We start from the raw sequence: 17,896 nt of genomic DNA on the forward strand, positions 1-17,896 counted from the left end.
GTGCGGCCGGGCCTGGCGGGGGAGGGAGAGGGCTCGCGTTTAACTTGAACCGCGGCGGAGCGGCGCCTCTAGCAGCGCCTCAGGGATCCGCGGAGGCCGGGCCCCACCGAGAGGGGCGGGAACCGCCCGGCGGCCGCACCTGCCCCGCTCGGGCTGCCGGCGCGGCACCTGCGAGGGCCCGCGGAGCCCCCACGCCGCGCCTCTACCGCCGGAGGACCGCGCCATGACCCGCCCAGGGCCGGGCCGCCCCGCGGGGCCGACAGCGGCGAGCGCTGCCGCGGCGTCACCCTCAGTGGGAGAGGATGGGCGGGACCCCCGCGCGTCTCCCATTGGCCACACAGCAGACCCTTCCCACCAATGAGCAGTTAAGATGGCATCGCTTATTAGTCAAGAGTGCTGATGGACAGCCGAAAGGGCCTATGCGCGCGGTGGGCGGGCCCAGCTCCCGGAAGTGTGCGCGCCGTGGGCAGCCTGGGCTGGCGGGGGACGCGCCATGGCCGGTCGAGGGGACCCGCTCAGCGCCCTGCTCCGCGCCGCTAATGCCCTCCTGCAGCAGCGCCGCTACCGTGCCGCGCTCGCCGTCCTCAAGGGCTTCCGCAATGGGGCCGTGTGAGTGCGGCAGGGGCGGCTGGGGGCGGGGGCGCCGGGCCCAGTGTGTTGCGAGTCGAGGGGGGTGTCTCGGTTCCCTCAGGGTCCGGCCGCCCCGAGGCGGCGGGAAGACGGTTCTGTGCCCTTCTGGCCTGCCCGGAGACCGGGGCTGTTGCGGTGGGGGTTCGGGAGAGGCATTTCCATCTCCCTCAGCGGTAGGCGGGGCTTTTACTGGTGTTGGGGTCGCCTTCGGGCCTGGTTTGTCGGGGTGCGTGTTCTCTAGAGCCTGAGGTCTGGGCTCCTGCTTGGTGTGCTGCTGCTGCTCCCGGGCCGACTTAAAAGTGCGATGTAGTTGCTCTAGGTAGCATCTTTGGCTGTTACTAGAATAGAAATAACAGTCGTTTCATAGTGCAATACAGAAACTCTGAAATATTTATTCACTTTTGCAGTTATGGAGCAAAAATTCGTGCCCCGCATGCCCTCGTGATGACTTTCCTATTCAAGAGTGGAAGGTACAAACCCTCGTTCTGTATTTCTGTGTTACTACTTAGAATGTTTTCATTCAAGCATTCAGTTTTTCATGTTTCTGGAGGGCTTAAAAAAAAAAAAGGCGCAGAGAAATTAGCAGATGCAAACACCAGTGCTCTGCTTTCCTTCAAATAACAGAAGCCAAAGTATGGGAGTGCACGTTGTGGCTTTCCCCGCTTATGCCAGAGGTTCGCACTTAGGGCTTAGGCAAAAATTTTTTAAAAAGGCTGCTTGTCTTGTCATAGAATTAGACAGAAGCACAGTCTGCTGTCTGAGATGGGCTGTTAAATGAGCCAGAGGTGGAAAGGTTTCTTCTCCCTCACAAGATGTTCTGTGGGGTGCCCAAGCTGTTGGTCTAGATGGGCAGGTCAGAGGGGCGTAGTGTCCAGGCTGAGTGAGTGCAGTAGTCCTGCCTTTTTGCTCTCCTAATTGTCTGTTTCTTTTCTTCAGTTTAAGAGAGAAATTGAAATCGATTGCTCAGGCTACGTACACACATTCCCGGAACTTGGCGTATTTTGTGTTCACCTACAAGGGACTGATGGCGTTGCAGTCCCGACTACAGGGGAAAAAAATTCCATTTCATTCTTTCTTTGCAGCCTGCATTGGGGGTTGGCTGGTGTTTGGTGAGAACAATCCCATCAACAGCCAGGTAAATGTGTTTTTTGGAAGCTTCTTTGACAAAAAACCCCAACATGTCCCAGAAAGTGGTTGGTATAGCCTGGTGTGTTTCTGGTGGTTCTTACCATGTAGCGTTACTCTTTCACCATATTCGTCTTCACACAAGTTCTTGTTTTGGCTGCTCCGCACTCAAATCCTAAGGTGGTTGGGTGCCTCCGTGAATGTTGTGTGCAGTTCTGGTGCTAAAAGCCCAGGTTTACCCCCAGAGCTGCCACTTGTATACTTAGGAAGGCAGGCAGTTAGGCAATTCAAAGTCATTAGGTTACCCCAGATGCCTTCTGAGCTGTGGTCACTGTGTGCACTGCTAGTCTGCCTGCTCACAGGGTTAAACCCTTTAGCTTGAATGTTGTGAGTGTAGAGCACCATCAGCTACTGTGCTACACTTAACTGGTTAAACTGACAAAAGCTGCTCAGGGGACATTTGATTTATGGCTGGTTGTTAACGCACAGTCACAGATTAATCAGTCCCTAAAATACACAGATGCTGATTAATCAAAAGCGTTCTTATGCAATGACCTGCAAGAGCATACAGTCAGTCTGGTTTTAGGATGTGTCCAGCCTACCGAGTTTGTGTCTGCTTCGCAGGTTAGCAGGGCTGCTCCATTAGTGTTCTCTTAGCAGCAACATCTGAGGCAGCGTTAACTAGACAAAGACAAAAGTTCTGCAGCTGCAAAAATGTGATGTATTAAGTATGACTTGTTGATTACTAAATTGGAGCACCAGCAGAGAAGCAGGATTTTGAGGACACAGGGAAGACACAAACATGTCCAGTTGTAAGACTGCTTACTACATGAACCTACAACCTGTTTGCTTTTAAGTTGGGTAAATTGTTTCCACCCCTCTTGCCTGGCTTATCACTTCTAAATCACTTAACCTGGCTAGTATGTCTGGTCAGGTTATTTACTTAACGTTCTTTGGGTTTTCTCTTCACGCAGATCATTATGTACCTGCTGTCTCGTATCCTGTTCGGCTTGTCTCGGCTGGCAGTGGAAAAGGGCTATGTCCCACAGCCAAAGCAGGATCCTTTTCCACTTGTCGCTGCTTTGATATGGGGGACAGTTCTCTGGCTCTTTGAATACCACCGGCAAACTCTGCAGCCTTCTCTGCAGTCCTCCATGACCTACCTGTACGATGATAGTAATGTATGGCATGACATTTCTGACTTCCTCATTTATAACAAAAGGACAGACAGCAAGTAGATGGTTCATTGTAAAACACCTTTGAATGGGATGGTATCTTCCAGCAGCTAAGGGAAAAGGTTATTCTGTTGCTCTTGACTGGTGATGGTTTTTTTTAAATTAACATCTGTCAAGCAGAGTTGCCTCTTGTGTCCCAGCCAAAACATTCTGATTAGTCTTCTCTTGGCTCTGTTTAGAGCAAGCAAATACCCCCCAGAAACCTGTTGCAGTCTTTTTTAAAAAGAGGCCTTATTTTCCCTGCAAGTATGGCTTTGGGGTTTTTGGGATTTTGTTTTTCAAGAAACTAAATATGCTTACAAAATGACAGCCTGACAGTAAGTGGAGAGCATGTCTAATCATGAAAAAATATTCTAGGGATTGTCTGAATGCTCTCAAGACAGAACCATTTTTCTGTGCTGCTGTGTTCGCTGTAGTATGACAGAAGTGGGGAACCTGCTCAGGTCTAAAAACAGGGACATCACTTCTTGATTTCTGCGGACAACAGAAAATCTGGTTTAAACTGTTACAAAGACAGTCGTGTGCTCCTTAAGAGAGTTTTTCTGCAGTTTTCCCTCAGGCATTAAGGTGTTTGATAATAAAACTGTTAAGATTGTCTGGTACAAGCCTGGTAAATCAGGCTTGGAAGGACTATTTTTACGTGGCTCCTTTCATGCACTTGGGCTGAATCTGTCCCTCTGCAGAGTGCACTAATTAATACCCTGTAATTATTTTAAACTTACTTGTAAAGTTTTTTAAAGCTGCTTGAATTAAATACGAAAACCAGTTATGCAACCTAGACTCCTTTGAAAACAGGCTGAGGCGCATTGCACGCCCTCAGATATCACACTGGGTACTTTATGTGTAGAAGCGAGCAACACTTTCAACAAGCACTTTTATTTTGGTGGGAGATAACCACATGGGTTTCTCTTAGGTCCAGAATCTACCCTCCACAGTGGTGGCATGTGCTAGCTGTAATCAGGCTTGAATGTACCTGTAGTTTCTGCAGGCTTCTGGCTGAGCCAGGTTGAGGCCACAGATGAAGTGGCTACTTCTGTAAGCGAATATTCCTCTTAAGAATACACTGCTGAGCGCCGGGAACAGGGCAGCACGCACTGGGCTTTAACAGAAGATGGTCTAGATAGCTGAGAAAGAACAAAAACTGTTTTAAATTTAATAAATTCAAACTGTTAATAGTGGCAAAGCACTTAGGCTGCCATATAACACTATACCATTCACTTAATGATGTACATTAAAATAATTCCTGATGCACTGGTTTTATGTGGTGATATTTACAAGAAAGTCATTAAGTTCCCTGCACTATTCCCTTTTAGCTCAGTCGGGACTATTTTGTTTTCTCTCCCTGTGCCCATCCACTTTTCTTTTCTGACTTGACCATGTCATTTCATATTCCCATTGATGCTGCTGTTCATCATGTTTTGTAGTCTCTTTACACCCCAGGCTCTAGCAATTTGTCATAGTCAGTGGTATGACTGAAACAGTGTTCGGGTAGCTTCTGAGTAGTAAAAAATTCTCAGTTTCTTAAGTCATTTTTCCTTGTCCTCCTAAGCTCTTTTATTGCCATTACACATTCTGAGTGCTGCTTTGCTCTTTTATTTTTCCACTCTCTGCATCAGCAAGAGGGAGAGTGAAATGTTCCCCTCCCCGTAGTCTGTCTGGTGCTGCAGTGTTTGGCATTAAGTTGCATCCTGAGTGGCTCAGGTGGAGCAGGAGGAATAGTCTGCTGGCTCTTGAACTGAATCTAGTGCCGAGTCCAACTATATTCACTGTGAGATCTTACAGTGCAGAGACAGGAGCTTCTCTGTGCTCATGCCATGCAAGTCCATGGCGGACTCATGTCTGGTTCCCAGAAGACAACGTACTGCTTTGCTAAAGTAACAGTCCATGGGATCTTTTAACTTCAGCTGCTGTTATAGTCTGTATTGAGTACTTGAATTTGAACACCAAACAGCGTTTTGTCAGACCCTGGGAAAGCTGTAGAAGTTAGGAATTGGGTTTGTTTCTTTGTAGTCAAATATTTTGCTTCGTGTAGATAAGCGTAAATACTCAAGTACAGAAAAAATACTAAATCTACAGGTGTGGTCTGGTTTCTTTATAAACATTGTGTCTTTATTTGCACCGCTGCTGGCTATTTGAAGAAGCGTAAGTGCAGCACTCTTACGTCAGAAGCCTCAATATCATTCCAAATAAGAATGTTAGTATCCTGCTAATGTTGCTGAATTCCTACAAACTTTGATGGGATTTCAGAAAATGCTTCCACAATCTGACAGCTATGACTTGATAACTTCTCCCTAAAACTATTAGATTCATAAATCCTTGACCGTGTATAATTATTGTAGCAAAATGGTACAAGCTGGTTATGTGAGCCATGTGTCTAGAAGTTTTTAACCTTTTTAATTTATAGCTGGCATTCCTTTTCTCTGAGAAAAGCTGGTGATTCCCTTAGGGACGAAATAATTTTCTTCTGCTGGTAGTTCTACTGCTGCAACTATGTGGCTGCTTGTGCAGCAATTCTCTGGCCTCGTGAAGGGCAAGTGACCTGTTCTGTCCTTTTTACACTACCATAGTATCTCTGTCCTCTCTAGATGGTAAACCCAAGCTGTTAAGTTTCTAGTATCAACCTGACAGCAGTGGCCATCAGTCGTCCTTGGTTCAAAATGCCCTTTTTTCTCTTGGGAATCTGTATTGCCAACCTCACTTTCAAAGCAAATTGTGTCTGAGCCTCCAGCCATCTGTACTTCTGACCCAGGAACCAGCTGCTGTCCCTGGAAGACAAAACTGCAGCTCATCCCCAGAGCGGGTCCCTTACAGCAGCAGCCATTAGCCGCACGTTTGCGGACGGTTGGTTTTCCTGCTGTGTTGGGGCAGGATGTTAAGCTGCAAGTCACTTCTTTCCCCAGGGAAGTAATTGGAACAGTTCTTTAATGGTATTAGTCTACATTGCTGTTTCTGTGACCAGATAGCTGGGGATGAACCCCTTATGCTACCAAGGTGTTGGAACAATGCAGGCGTGTAGTAAGGAACTCAACTAGAAGTAATTTGTCTGAGTCAGACTTTTCGGATACGTAAGTTACACTCCCTGCCCTCCCCCAGTGCATTGTGTAGGGAATTGAGTCCCCTGTTAGTGTTCTTTTTTATTAGCATTAAAACCAAAAGAAGTAAATAGACAGTTGGGAAGCCACCTGCGAATCAGCCAAATACTTAAGAATCACAAAGAAGTGCCATTTCCCACCCCCCTGCCCCCAGCTCTGATCTGTTTTGAATTTTAAGATGAATGTGGGTTGGTTTGTCTACATCAACTGTATTTTCTCTTGTTATTTCTTCCTCGACACTTGACTGTGAGATGCTGAGTGGTTCTGAAGAGGAGCAGAATATCTCAATGCTTAGCTCAGTTTGTCAAAAAATAGGATTACTGGGTAACATTGAAGTGTTCATTTTAAAATGATGCTTCTCCTTCAGATCTGAAGCCTCTTTTAGAGACAGTTTTAAAGGTTAATCAATCAAACTGATCAAAAGTTTTCAGCAAGCCTTGAATAGCAGACTGACTATACTGAGCTATTAATCATTTATTTTATGAAGGAACGAAGCAGGCTCAGGGTTATTTACTGCCGCTGCATGCTGCCCTAGCATACCGACTGTGCTTCACTTCTCTTTGGAGGACAGCTTGTATGCTAGTGCTGGCTGTCAGGATTGCTGAAGAACTGTTTCCGGGACAATTGCATTATTTAACAAAGGTGAAAATTAAGTGGGTGCGTGACATTTGGTTTAGCTAAGGTTTTCTGTACTGCATTTGATCCTTCCACTTAAGGGGAGGATATTTCTGAAAGAAAAACCTGTGTTTGTCCAATTAGTGCTGCAGAAGAGTGCTTACAGGGGTCGCAGCCGCTGGAAGGTGTGAACCTGTGTTCACAGCGTGTCGGTGTGCTTTGCCCCAGCCGTCATCCCTGTGTCTGGGCAATAACCACCCCAGCTCGGGACAGTTGGATCAGCGTGGAGAGGCTGCGCAAGAGCTTTGGTATCGGTGCCATGAGACTTTCTCCCCCTGGTAGAGTAGTTCAAGCTGTGCTTTAAACCGAGCTGGATGGAGAGTAAGGGTGCAGGGATGATCTCTGGCTGCTGAAGTAGACCAAAATCAGGTGTCTGTGGGGACACCTGTGACTGCAGTGTCCTCTGTGCACGCTGAGCTCTACGGCCAGCTGGGAGCCATCGGGGCTGGCTGGTGCTCATGGAGTGACCAGAACCCCATGCAGATACCCTCACAAAGGAGAAACTGCTGTGACTTAAACTCATTTTCACTGCATCAGCACAAATAGAACCTTTGGATTATACCCTGAGCCGTACAGTGTTTCCTGTTTGTCAGGTTATATTTGTCTTCCTGGAGCATGCCAACCTGAGCAGAATGTTTTCAGTTTCAGATGCTGGTTTTGAAATCCAGCAGATAAGGGAGAAGAGAAAATAAGACATAATGCTATCCAGCGTAATGTCTGTCTGCCACTGTTAATATTTTAGGGGTGCTAATCTTGAATTTTCAACCTGTGTGTTCACACCAGATTGTTGGAGGAGGTAACTTTTTTTTTTTTACTTAGAATAATTTTCATCTGTCATTTACTTATGAAACTGGTGATGATGATGAGGAAAAACAAATTAAATGCTCTATAATACAAGTATTATTACCTCTGCTTTTGATATATATTTTGTATTCATAATTGCCATGTAATCCAGGCCCTGATTTTCTGACAGCGTAGAATAAGGTTAGGAACATAAACTCAGGTAGCTTGTAATTACGCTGATCAGAATGCTTGTTGGAATATCTCAGGTTTTGGTTTTAAAATGCGTGAAAGAGTGGGCAGCGGGTTCTTGGAGTAGCTGTGTCCACTATGAAACTGATTTCTTGTGCAGTTGTAGTACATCAGCCCCAGACTTTCTGCCAAACTCATTTGCAGATTATTTCTGTATAATCACTCTATTATAACACTGTGCTTTCTATAATAATAATAAAAACCTAAATTTTTTGTCTTGTCATTATTAAGCTAAAATATATGAAGTAATGCTTAATTATTGCACAATACTAGTCCTATATGTAGAAGAGTCATGCATGTAGTACATTTTTGGCATTGGTTGTGCCCTCGTGTTACCAGCCTGGAAGCAGCAGCCAGTGCTACTTTGACCGCCCCATTACTGCGGCACTGGCTAGCTCGGGTAAGGATCCTAGCTGCAAAGACAGATTGGGGTGGCTGTTGGTTTTTTTTGTTTGTTTTGTTTTTTTTTTTAATGAAGCATGAACTTTCCTCTACTATAGCTGTTCAGATCACTTAGCGTGGCTGTATCTTCAGACCAAGTGAGTCAAATTGGAGCTAGGTGAGGAGGTTCGTAGCATGTACAAAGTGGACACACTCAAAATGCAGTGTTGGTGGGAGAGTGTGACCAGCTCTTGCGTTGCAGCTAGCAGAGTCCATCTGTCCTGTTAGGTTTTCCTGAGATGACATGGTTACAGGGCAGGCTACCCCTTGGTGCCTTGTGGTCAGCCAGGAATGGACTTGAGTGATAGCAGAGAGCGTGCAAAGTGTTCAGAGAGAAGTCAGCTGGAGGAAGCTCTGCTGGTGATTGCCTGGTTCACACATGGAGTCCTGACTGTAGTCTACTGCCTGGTCTTTGCGCAAATACTCCTCTTCAGGGCAGACAGCTTGTGGCAGGACCATCTGCCAGAGCAGGGCACAGGTACAAGGCTCTGGACACAAGGCTGAAACTGCTTTGCACATTAGCTAAACAAAATAAGTATGCATATAGATGGTTTTGCTGCCTCTTCCAAGCTAAGCGCTACAAAAACCATATGCTGTAGAGGTAACAGCTGTGGCAGTGGAGATAAAGCAGTCCCTGTGTGAGGATCTCCCTACAGCACAGGTGGGCAAGAGAGGTCCTGATCCCAAGCAGAAGAAGGTCTCTCTGCAAGGAGAGCGCTGAGCACCTGTAAGGCAAAACCTGCTTTGTAGCTGCTGTAATGCTGGAGTGTCCAGCCTGGGCCCATGAGAAGCCAAATGAACACCTCCAAACTGATGTCAGTCCTATCTTAAAGCGTTTTTTTTCCCCCCTGTCAAAGCATCATACTGTACCTGAGCCCTTCTTCCATTCCAAGCAAAGCTCTGAGTGAGCTATAGGTTTTGCTCTGGCACTTTACCTGCCTTTTGGGTTGACAGTACCAAAGACCATGCTCTGAACCTGCTGGGAAATGAACTTTGGACCAGCTGGAGTTGCTAAGTCCAGCTAAAAGCTAAAGCACAGAAGGCAACATCAAAGGGCTTATTCCCAAATGCACTCGTTGACTCCCAGGGTATTTGCACAACATACTGCTCTGCAAGGAAACACTTCGGGCTCCCCATTCCTCTGCAGGCCTTGAGTGAAGGAGGTCGAACCTCGTCAGAGTGGCTTATAGCAACCAGCGTGGGAAGCTGGTGTTTGTACTGTTCTGTCTTAGAGAGGCTGGAACAAGATTGCCCTGTTTGGCTGTCAAGAGCAGAGCAGGGGTTGAGCAGGCTCTGTGCCCCTGTCACTTCTGCTGAAAGGCTGCGGATTGATGTGAGCTTGAATAATGGATGCCATCATTATGAGCGAAGGAAATAACACTGATGAATCTGTTGTGTCCAGCATCGAAGAGAGCAGCTGACCTGCTGTCTTGGGAGCAGTGCTGGTGTAGTCTTCTGTAACCAGATGCAAGGGAACAGGCAGTTCCTAGCTTTTGGGACCGGGATCTGAGAGCAGACACCTAAACCAGCGATGCTCTCCTCCTGCCACAAGCAAGCTTTAGTTAATGTATTGGTGCTGTTGGAACATCGTTTTGGTTCTCGTAGGAAAAAGGCAATGGCTGTGGTGACAGAGGTGGAGGGTAGTAAGGTCAGGATAGCAGGACTGTGAGGCTCTGGGCTTTCCCCAGCTGCCTGTCCCTTCCACAGGTCCTCTTGCAGCAGGAGTATGCCATGCTGTCAGCTCGCCGTCATCCGAACCAAAGTGCTGGGAACAGGAACACTGGCAAGAGAGCCCGGGGAGAAGTCATGTTTCCCTTTGCGCGATGCAGTCATTCCAAGCGACAGCTCAGCGTAGCCCGTATGGGAACTGCTGAAAGCAGGACCATGCTACGGATGACAAGAACAGTAAATGTGCTTCTGACACCTATGTGCTAAGGAAGGCTAACTGAGCACAGGGATGCAAGTTTGCATCCTGCCAGTTCTCCTCCTGCCTGCTCCCACTGCTGGGAGATGGTTTTGCAGCATTGATACCAGTTCCTGCTCCATCTACAGCCCCAGTCTGTGCTTTTCCTTTGGAGCAGGGACCAGCAGACACCTCCTGACCTGAGTCTGTCCCGATGTGCAAGGCAGCCAAAACCCACCCGAGCTCGGTGACTGCTGTGGGGTAAATCTGGCTGGGATACAAAACATATGAATAGCCTTCCTGACCCTCTCTGTGACCAAGTGGGGATGTGGAGACAGGACTTTATCTTTGTGCAGCACCTGCCAGACAGCTAATCTTGGGAGCTGGTCTCCACTCCTTAGCAGGGCTGACGTGGCTGGGAAGAGGCTGCAGCTGTGCAGGAGACAGGATTCATCTGCTTTCCCTCATATGCATGCAAGAAAAGCCCCTGCTCTTCCTTCTCCCACCAGCATTTGCCTTTCATTTGTCCTCACAACCGCCCTTTTTCAGTGCCACCCACACTAAAAGCCTCAGAGAAGTTGCAGCACAGCAGCTCAGGGGAGAGGGGGGCGCAGCACAGCCTGCTCCCCTGGAATAAGCTCCCGCATGAATTAAGGGAGGGGGGAACCAGCCTTTGTGAGAGGAGCAGGAGCAGCTGGTGCAGCAACTGTGTCCCAAACCCTGCATCGCGCCAGGAAGCATCCGGCCAAGGCTCCCTTGGGACAGGGAGAGCACCACCAGCCATGTGCTCCAGCCCAGCTGTTGGGGTTGCCTTTTCCCCCACTCCCCAGATGGAAGAAGCATTAACTGTGTGCAAACATCTGGTCTAACTGTTGCGTGTGCTTCACAGTAATGATGATATTGCAGTGCAAGGGCTCTGGAGAGTGGGCCCTTGAATATTAGAAGGGCCAAGCGTTAATTAACTGTATTAATTTCCTTTAAGCAAGGCAGCATTTCCATTTGCTCTTTGCTGATGAAGAAATGAGGCATGGAGAGGTGATACAATTGGTCATGGACATGCAATATGTTCCTGGCATATGTAAGGATGTAGGGATCTGGGGAAATCACGGCACTGCTTCGTGCTGGCTGTCCTGCAGGGGAATTGCAGCCACTGCCAAAATATCCAGCATAAAATCCTTTAAAGCCTAAAACCTGTTAGGCCAGAGCAGGGGCACTGCGTGTCAGGATCTGCTTCACAGCAGAGTTAACTCATCGCTGTTAATGCCTCCTGCATCCCACGCACTGGTGGAAAAAACACCCTGTCTCCTGCGTCCCAGGCAGGTCGGGGCCAGGGCAGGAACCAGTGCTGGCCCACAGCCCTGCCTGGCAGCAGCAAGAGACTGGGGGCTACCATCCTCAACCGTGAGGCCCTCGGGGCCATGATGTTGGAGGCACAGAGGGATTAAAGCCTGGGCTTGGCTCAGAGCAGTTTGGGGGCCTGGCAGAGACCCACACTCCTGTGAGCTTCAGCATCTCTGGGCCCTGGGAAAGGCCTAGTTTTTAAATGCGGGGGGGGAGGGTCATTAGAAGGATGTTTGGGGTTTTTTTCCTTTTTAATTTTGCCTTCTCATGCAGCGGAAGTGTTATCAGTATCCTGCACGCAGGAGATGCTGATGGTGGGAGCCGCCTGTGCCATGTCTCATGAGTAGACTATCATCTCTCTTGGTGTGGTGGGGCCACTCCCAGCTCCAGCTGCCATCTCCTGTGCCCCTGCCTTGCCCCTGTCTGTGCAGTCCCACTGCCAAAGAGAGCTGCCGGCATGGTCAAGTGCAGATTTTGCTAACAGCAGAGCTTCTTCTCTGTGCTGCCCTGCAAGGAGTTATCAACTAGTGCTGAAGAAGCTGCAGAGATCCACAGCTGTTCTGTGTTTGGAAACACAAAATGCCATGAATCATCCAGCAAACGGACAGAGCACATTGCAGCATCCCAGTCTTTGTGTGAGCTGGACCCCTCAAGCAGTATCAGAGCCCAAACCCGCAAAACTTGCCCAACAGCCGCGTCCACTGTCTCGGGGCTGTTTTGCAACAAGACGGGACAACCCTGGCCTCATCCCTTCACCCCTCCATCAGTTATACAGACCCAGACTGTTGCCCCACAGCACAGCAGACCTCCCACTCGAAGGCTGCACCCCAGCACAGCTGAGCACCCCTTGATGCCCACCAGTTCTTGACAAGCAGGGCATTGCAGCAGGGCTGCGGCAAGGGGATGCTACAAACCTGGGCAAGGATGGGGTTACCATGGCCCCCCTGGGCAAGGGGCTGATCCAGGGGTGCAAAGGTGGGGTTACCGTGGCCCCCCTGGGCAAGGGGCAAGGCTGGGGGTGTGAGGCTGGGGTTACCATCTCCCCCTGGGGAAGGGGCAAGGCTGGGGTTACCATTGCCCCCAGGGGAAGGGGCTCAGCCGAGACATCCCACAGCCCCCATACCCACCCTTTTCTCTACCAGTGCCTCATCCGGGCCTCACGGGCGGGCGGAGTGGGCGGGATATGAACTTTGCTCGTGGGTTTGTGTCCTCCTCCGCCGCCCAGAGAGCAGCTCCGCCCGGAGCTGGAAGCCCGTCACCCCGCCGGGACAAGACCCGGAGCCGTCCGTGCACGCCGCTGTGGCGTGGGCAGCTTTTCCCCAGGCTTATAATAAAACACGGGTGGGCAAGGCATGACCCGGGGAGGGAATGCCGGGGGCGGCGGGGCTGGCGGAGTGTGTGGGGGGGGGGGGGAAGGACGGCGGCGACCGCCGCCTCTCCTCCCGCCCCACCGCCCCGTTCTCCGCCGCGCTCCGCACCCACGCCGCGTCCCCGAGCCGCCCCGCGATTGGCCGCCTGTCAGAGCGTCATACGCCGCCACCCGCGGGCCAATAAACTAGCGGCACCGCCCGTCGTTTCGGCGGCGGTAACCAATAGGAAGATGCTTCCACTGCCCCGCCTCGGCGCCCGGCGGAGGGCGCAGCCAATGGGCGGGTGGCGGGGAGGCTCGCGCCGCTTTCGCGGCAAAAAGGATTTGGCGCGCAAAGGCGCGGCGGGGCTGGCGCGCCGAACAATACGGCGGCGGGCGCGGAACCCAGCGGAGCGGAGCGGCCCCCGCACCCGGCATGGGCCGCGCTCCTGCCCGCGCCCTGCCCGGCGCACCGCCCGCCGCCCCGGCCCCGGCGGCCATGTGAGCCATGGCGGCGGCGGCGGGCGGTGCGGCGGGGCTGGCGGCGCTGCTGGGCAGCGCCTCTCCGCACCTCCTTATCGTCTCCGCCGCTGAAGAGCCCGCGGGGGGAGGCAACAACGACGCTGACCTCCTGCTCTTCGCCACGCCGCAGCCCGCCCGGCCCGGTGCCGCGCCGAGACGGCCTACGCTGGGCCGCCCGCCGGTAAAGCCCCGGGAGCGGGACGGGGAGGGGGCGGCGCGGGGGCGGGGGCTGCGGAGCCGCGGACCCTGCGGGGGCCGGTGGGGCCGGGCTATATATATCGAGCTGTGCTATACAGGGCCGCGCTATACACCGGCCTGGGCTGTGTGTATCGAGCCGTGCAATACCAGGCCGGGCTATATATATATCGAGCCGTGCCATGCTGAGCTGCGCTGTACACTGGGCCAGGCTATATACTGTGCCACGCCGTGCTGTGCTGCTCCCTGCTCTGCACCGTGCTGTGCCGTGACCTGCTGTACCGTGCTAGGCTGTGCCGTGCTGTGCCGTGCCACGCAGCACACCTGCCGCGCACAGCCCCGCTCCGGAAGCCGCACGCCCGGGCGCTGGGCCATGCTTCGCCGCCCCTTCCTGCGGCCCACGCCTGCTTTAGGGCGCTCCCCGCAGCGTGGCAGGGCCCCCCCGTGGCTGGGCCAGTCCCCTGTCCCCGCTGGCCTGGGTGGCAGCTGGGGAGCTGCTCCCATCGACCCGTTCCTGCCAGGAGCAGGGGCTTCCGTACCCCATGGTGCTGTGCCCCTTGGGGGGATCCCTCGTGGGCAGTGCTGGGGGGGCAGTGGGGCCGTGGCAGGGCCTGTCCTTCTGATGAGCCCCATCCCTTGCAGGTGAAAAGGAAGCTGAATTTGGAGACGGATCACCAGTACATAGCAGAGAGCCTGCCAGTGGGCCGGGGCAAGGCCAGGAACCCTGCTAAAGGTACCAGCGCTGCTCCCCCTGGCCCCCCACAGCCAGCCCAGCCCAGAGCAGGGGGTCTGACAGCCCCACTCTGCTGCCCACAGGCTGGGCTGCACCTTCGGGCTCATCCCTGGCAGCTTCTTCTTGTCCCTTAGTGTTGGTTTGGGGAGGCTGTTTCTGGGGCTGGACTTCTGGCTGCTCTCTCCAGCCCGTGCTGCTGTCCCCTGGGCTGTTGGCACAGTTGGCCTGTCTGTCTGCTGGGCACCACACTGGCTCCATCCCTTCCCGTGGGATGGAGCTGCAGCAGCTGGCATGGTGTCAGTATAGCATCCCAGGTTGGACCTCCATCATCTCCCTGCTGAGCCCTGTGTGGAACCTGGGTGTCACAATCGAGCTTGCAGTCACAACTGAGCATGGGTGTTGGAGCCTGCCAGGTCCTGCGGCATCCTTCCTGTGGAAGATGTGGGGAGCTCACCTTGTTGCCCTGAGAGAGCAGATGGGTTTTGGGGTGCCAGTCCATGAGCCATCTGCAAGTGTGGCAGGGTGTTTTGGGACCTCTCAGCTCCAGCACTGGGTTCCTCTTGTGGGTAAATTGCACTTGTCTTTGGTGGCTGGCAGGGGTAAAGTCTCCTGGGGAGAAGTCTCGCTACGAAACCTCACTGAACCTTACCACCAAGCGCTTCCTGGAGCTGTTGAGCCAGTCGCCTGATGGTGTGGTGGACCTCAACTGGGCAGCTGAGGTCCTGAAAGTGCAGAAGAGGCGCATCTACGACATCACCAACGTCTTGGAGGGCATCCAGCTCATCACCAAGAAGTCCAAGAACAACATCCAGTGGCTGTACGTCCATGGGCTGGGCTTGTGGGGCTGTGCCTGCCTGTCCCCTGGGATGGGAGAGGGCCAGGCTCAGGGTGAAGCAGGGTCTTACTGGGATGGAGAAGCTCAGAGTGGTGTCACTGGAGCATCTGCTCAGGGGTTGAGTGATGGCTCCCCCTTCATGTGGTCCACAACCCTGGACAAGGGTTGTGCTCAATTGCAGGTGGCTCCTGAGTAGTGTTGGTATTTCTGTTGGCTGCAAGTCCCCCTTGGGCTCTCCAAGCCAGCCTGGACAATGGAGGGTTACATCCAGGCTCAGGGAGGGACCGCAGGGCTGTGCTCTACTGGGAAATCCATACAAGGGTGATTCCCTGGGTATGGGGTGGGATTTAGCCTGGCACAGGCAGGGACAGTGCATGGGGACAGTCATGGTGTGGGGCAGAAGGAGCGATGGAGTTTGGCTCCTGATGGCCACGGTGCTCCCTAGGGGTAGCCAGGCCACTGTGGGGGCCCCTGGCCGGCACCGGCTGCTGGAGAAGGAGCTGCGGGAGCTGCAGGCGGCCGAGCGGCAGCTGGATGACCTCATCCAGACGTGCACAGTGCAGCTGCGCCTGCTTACTGAGGACCCTGCCAACCAGCAATATCCTTTGGTGTGGGGCTGGGATGGGGCTGGCTGGGGGGGGACCACACGGTCGAGCCCCGGGGTGAGCCCGACCACATTGCAGGCAGGGTGTTTCACAGCCCACCCTGCTGCTGCATGAAACCATCCCCTTGTCTGTTCCTTGACCCACCACACCGCAGCCTATGTGACCTGCCAGGATCTCCGCAGCATTGTGGACCCCTCGGAGCAGATGGTGATGGTTATCAAAGCCCCCCCGGAGACTCAGCTGCAGGTCTCTGACCCGACGGAGGTGAGCTGGGGCCACCCTCTGCTCCCCATGTCTGCACAGCCTGCAGCAAAGCCCAGCTCAGGCTCCCTGGGCATCCTTCTGCCTCCTCATCTCACTCCTCTCCTTTCCCTAGGCTTTCCAGGTGTCTGTGCGAAGCACTCAGGGCCCCATCGATGTCTTCCTCTGCCCTGAGGACAGCTCGGGGGTCTGTAGCCCTGTCAAGAGCCCCTTCAAAGCCCCTGCAGAGGAGTCATCTCCCAGCCATTCACAGCCCAGAGCCTCCCCGCTCCTGCATTCCACCCAGGATGTGAACATGCCGCTGCTGCCTGGAGAGCAAGGTGGGCAGCTGGGGCTGGGGGCAGCAAGGAGCTGGGGACTGGGGATGGAGGTGATGGTACAGTGGCTCTGCCGCGGGGGGCTCTTGCTGTGTTTGCAGCGGTGAGCTCCTCTGCTGTTGGCACGAGCAAGGTGCTAGGGTGTTGCTCGGGCACCTCAGCAAGACAGAGGTGGGAAGGCAGGTTCTGCATAGCCAAAGCCTGCTTTTTTGGGGTTTTTGGCAAGTATTGGATTTATAGCTGCTTCCCATCCCCACAGAAACACTGCTGCCGGGGACGAGCACGCTGCCCAGCAAGTGCCCAGCAGAGGAGGTGAGCCTTTCACCACTGGCCTCCATGGACGCCCTCCTGGAGCAGAGCAGGGAGGATTTTTCAGGTTTTCTGGCGGACGAGTTCATCAACCTGTCACCGCCACAGGCACAGGACTACCACTTTGGCCTGGAGGAGGGTGAGGGCATCAGTGAGCTTTTTGACTGCGACTTTGGGGACTTCACGCCCTTGGACTTCTGAGGCTCTGCCTGGGTGCTCGCAGGGGAGCTGCCAGGCGGGAGTGGGGGCACCCCTGGGCTCCTGCCCTCGCGGGCAGGGCAGGCAGCCCCTCCTGCTGCACCACCTGCAGCTCTTCTCCCCATCCCTTTTTGCAATATTTTCTTCTTACCCCTCCAGCCCCCCCAGCCCGGGTGGGGGACCGGCAGCATCCCCAGCTCCAGCCTCACAAGGGGGATGCTAAGGTGGGGGTCCTATCTGAAGGGACTCCCTGCAGGGCCTTGATCGGGGAGGGGGCTGCCCAGGTTAGAGCCGCTCCCCCCCCAGGTGCCCGTTACAGAGCTTTAAGCAGTCCTGTGTATAGATGTGGTTAATTTATTATTGTCCCCTGGGGACAGCGTTTAATTTCCATGGGTGTTTTTTTGGGGGGGTGGGCCATGCAGCAGAGTGGGAGCGCCAAGAAGTTTTGTTGTGTTGGGAAGGGGGTGGTGGAGTTGCAGGGGGGGTGCTGGGTCAGGGCTGTCAACCTCTGTGTGGGGGGCTGCCCGCAGCCCAGCTGAGCGTTGGGTATTTATTTATTATTTATGGCATGTGGGAGCTCTCCTGGGACACAGGGGGGGCAGGATGGAGTTGGGGGACGATGCTGGTGGGGCGGGACATAAAGGGTCCCACCAGGGGCTCACCAGCACGTCCTGGCTTTGCTGGTGGCCACAGTGGGGCTGCCAGCGAGGCCACTGTGGTGGCAGGTAGCTGTGGGAGCGGGGCTGGGGCTGCTGGCCCCGGTACTGTGTGCATGCCCCCGCCGGGGGGTGCAGAGGTGGCCGGGGTGGGGGGGATGCATCTCTGCAGGCAAGGTCCCAGTGCTGTCTCCAGGCTTTTATTCCCCTCCCCATGCAGCCGTTCAGCCTTTCAGCTTTGTCTCCCACTCTCTGGCCCACTGAGGCCGGGGGGGGGGTGGGGTGGGGGGGGTGGGGGGGTGGGGAGGAGAGGGGGCTCCCAGGGCTCCCTGGGGCCAGGCTGGAGACGCACTTTCACTTTTACTGCCTTTTAACAAGCTTGTGTTCCTCTGAGCTTCGTGTTTAATAAAGGTTTCTACTGACTCTGGCCATCAGTGCAGGGC

The 17,896-nt window shown here is 53.4% G+C and overlaps 2 protein-coding genes across 3 annotated transcripts; both read left to right on the forward strand.

The window, feature by feature from the left end:
- Positions 1-223: 223 nt before the first annotated feature.
- PXMP4 (peroxisomal membrane protein 4) lies at positions 224-8,002 on the forward strand (the record flags this gene model as incomplete). The annotated part of the gene is given in 6 exon segments (XM_080403802.1): positions 224-303; positions 305-456; positions 459-609; positions 1,038-1,100; positions 1,567-1,765; positions 2,730-8,002. Coding segments are annotated over 6 exon segments (909 nt in total). The 3' UTR covers positions 2,994-8,002.
- A 4,895-nt stretch (positions 8,003-12,897) lies between these two features.
- E2F1 (E2F transcription factor 1) lies at positions 12,898-17,882 on the forward strand. Of its 2 annotated transcripts, none has more exons than XM_080403798.1 (7): positions 12,898-13,525; positions 14,182-14,272; positions 14,870-15,089; positions 15,553-15,705; positions 15,862-15,976; positions 16,089-16,293; positions 16,550-17,882. In XM_080403798.1, exons 1-7 carry the CDS (start codon positions 13,331-13,333, stop codon positions 16,798-16,800), a joined length of 1,230 nt encoding a protein of 409 aa, XP_080259924.1. In that variant the 5' UTR covers positions 12,898-13,330; the 3' UTR covers positions 16,801-17,882. The 2 variants fall into 2 exon arrangements, with proteins under 2 accessions (XP_080259924.1, XP_080259925.1); XM_080403799.1 differs by lacking the exon at positions 12,898-13,525 and adding an exon at positions 13,602-14,084.
- Positions 17,883-17,896: the final 14 nt, after the last annotated feature.

This window comes from Falco punctatus (genome assembly GCF_963210335.1).
Source record: "Falco punctatus genome assembly, chromosome: 10".
NCBI classification, from domain to species: Eukaryota; Metazoa; Chordata; class Aves; order Falconiformes; family Falconidae; genus Falco; species Falco punctatus.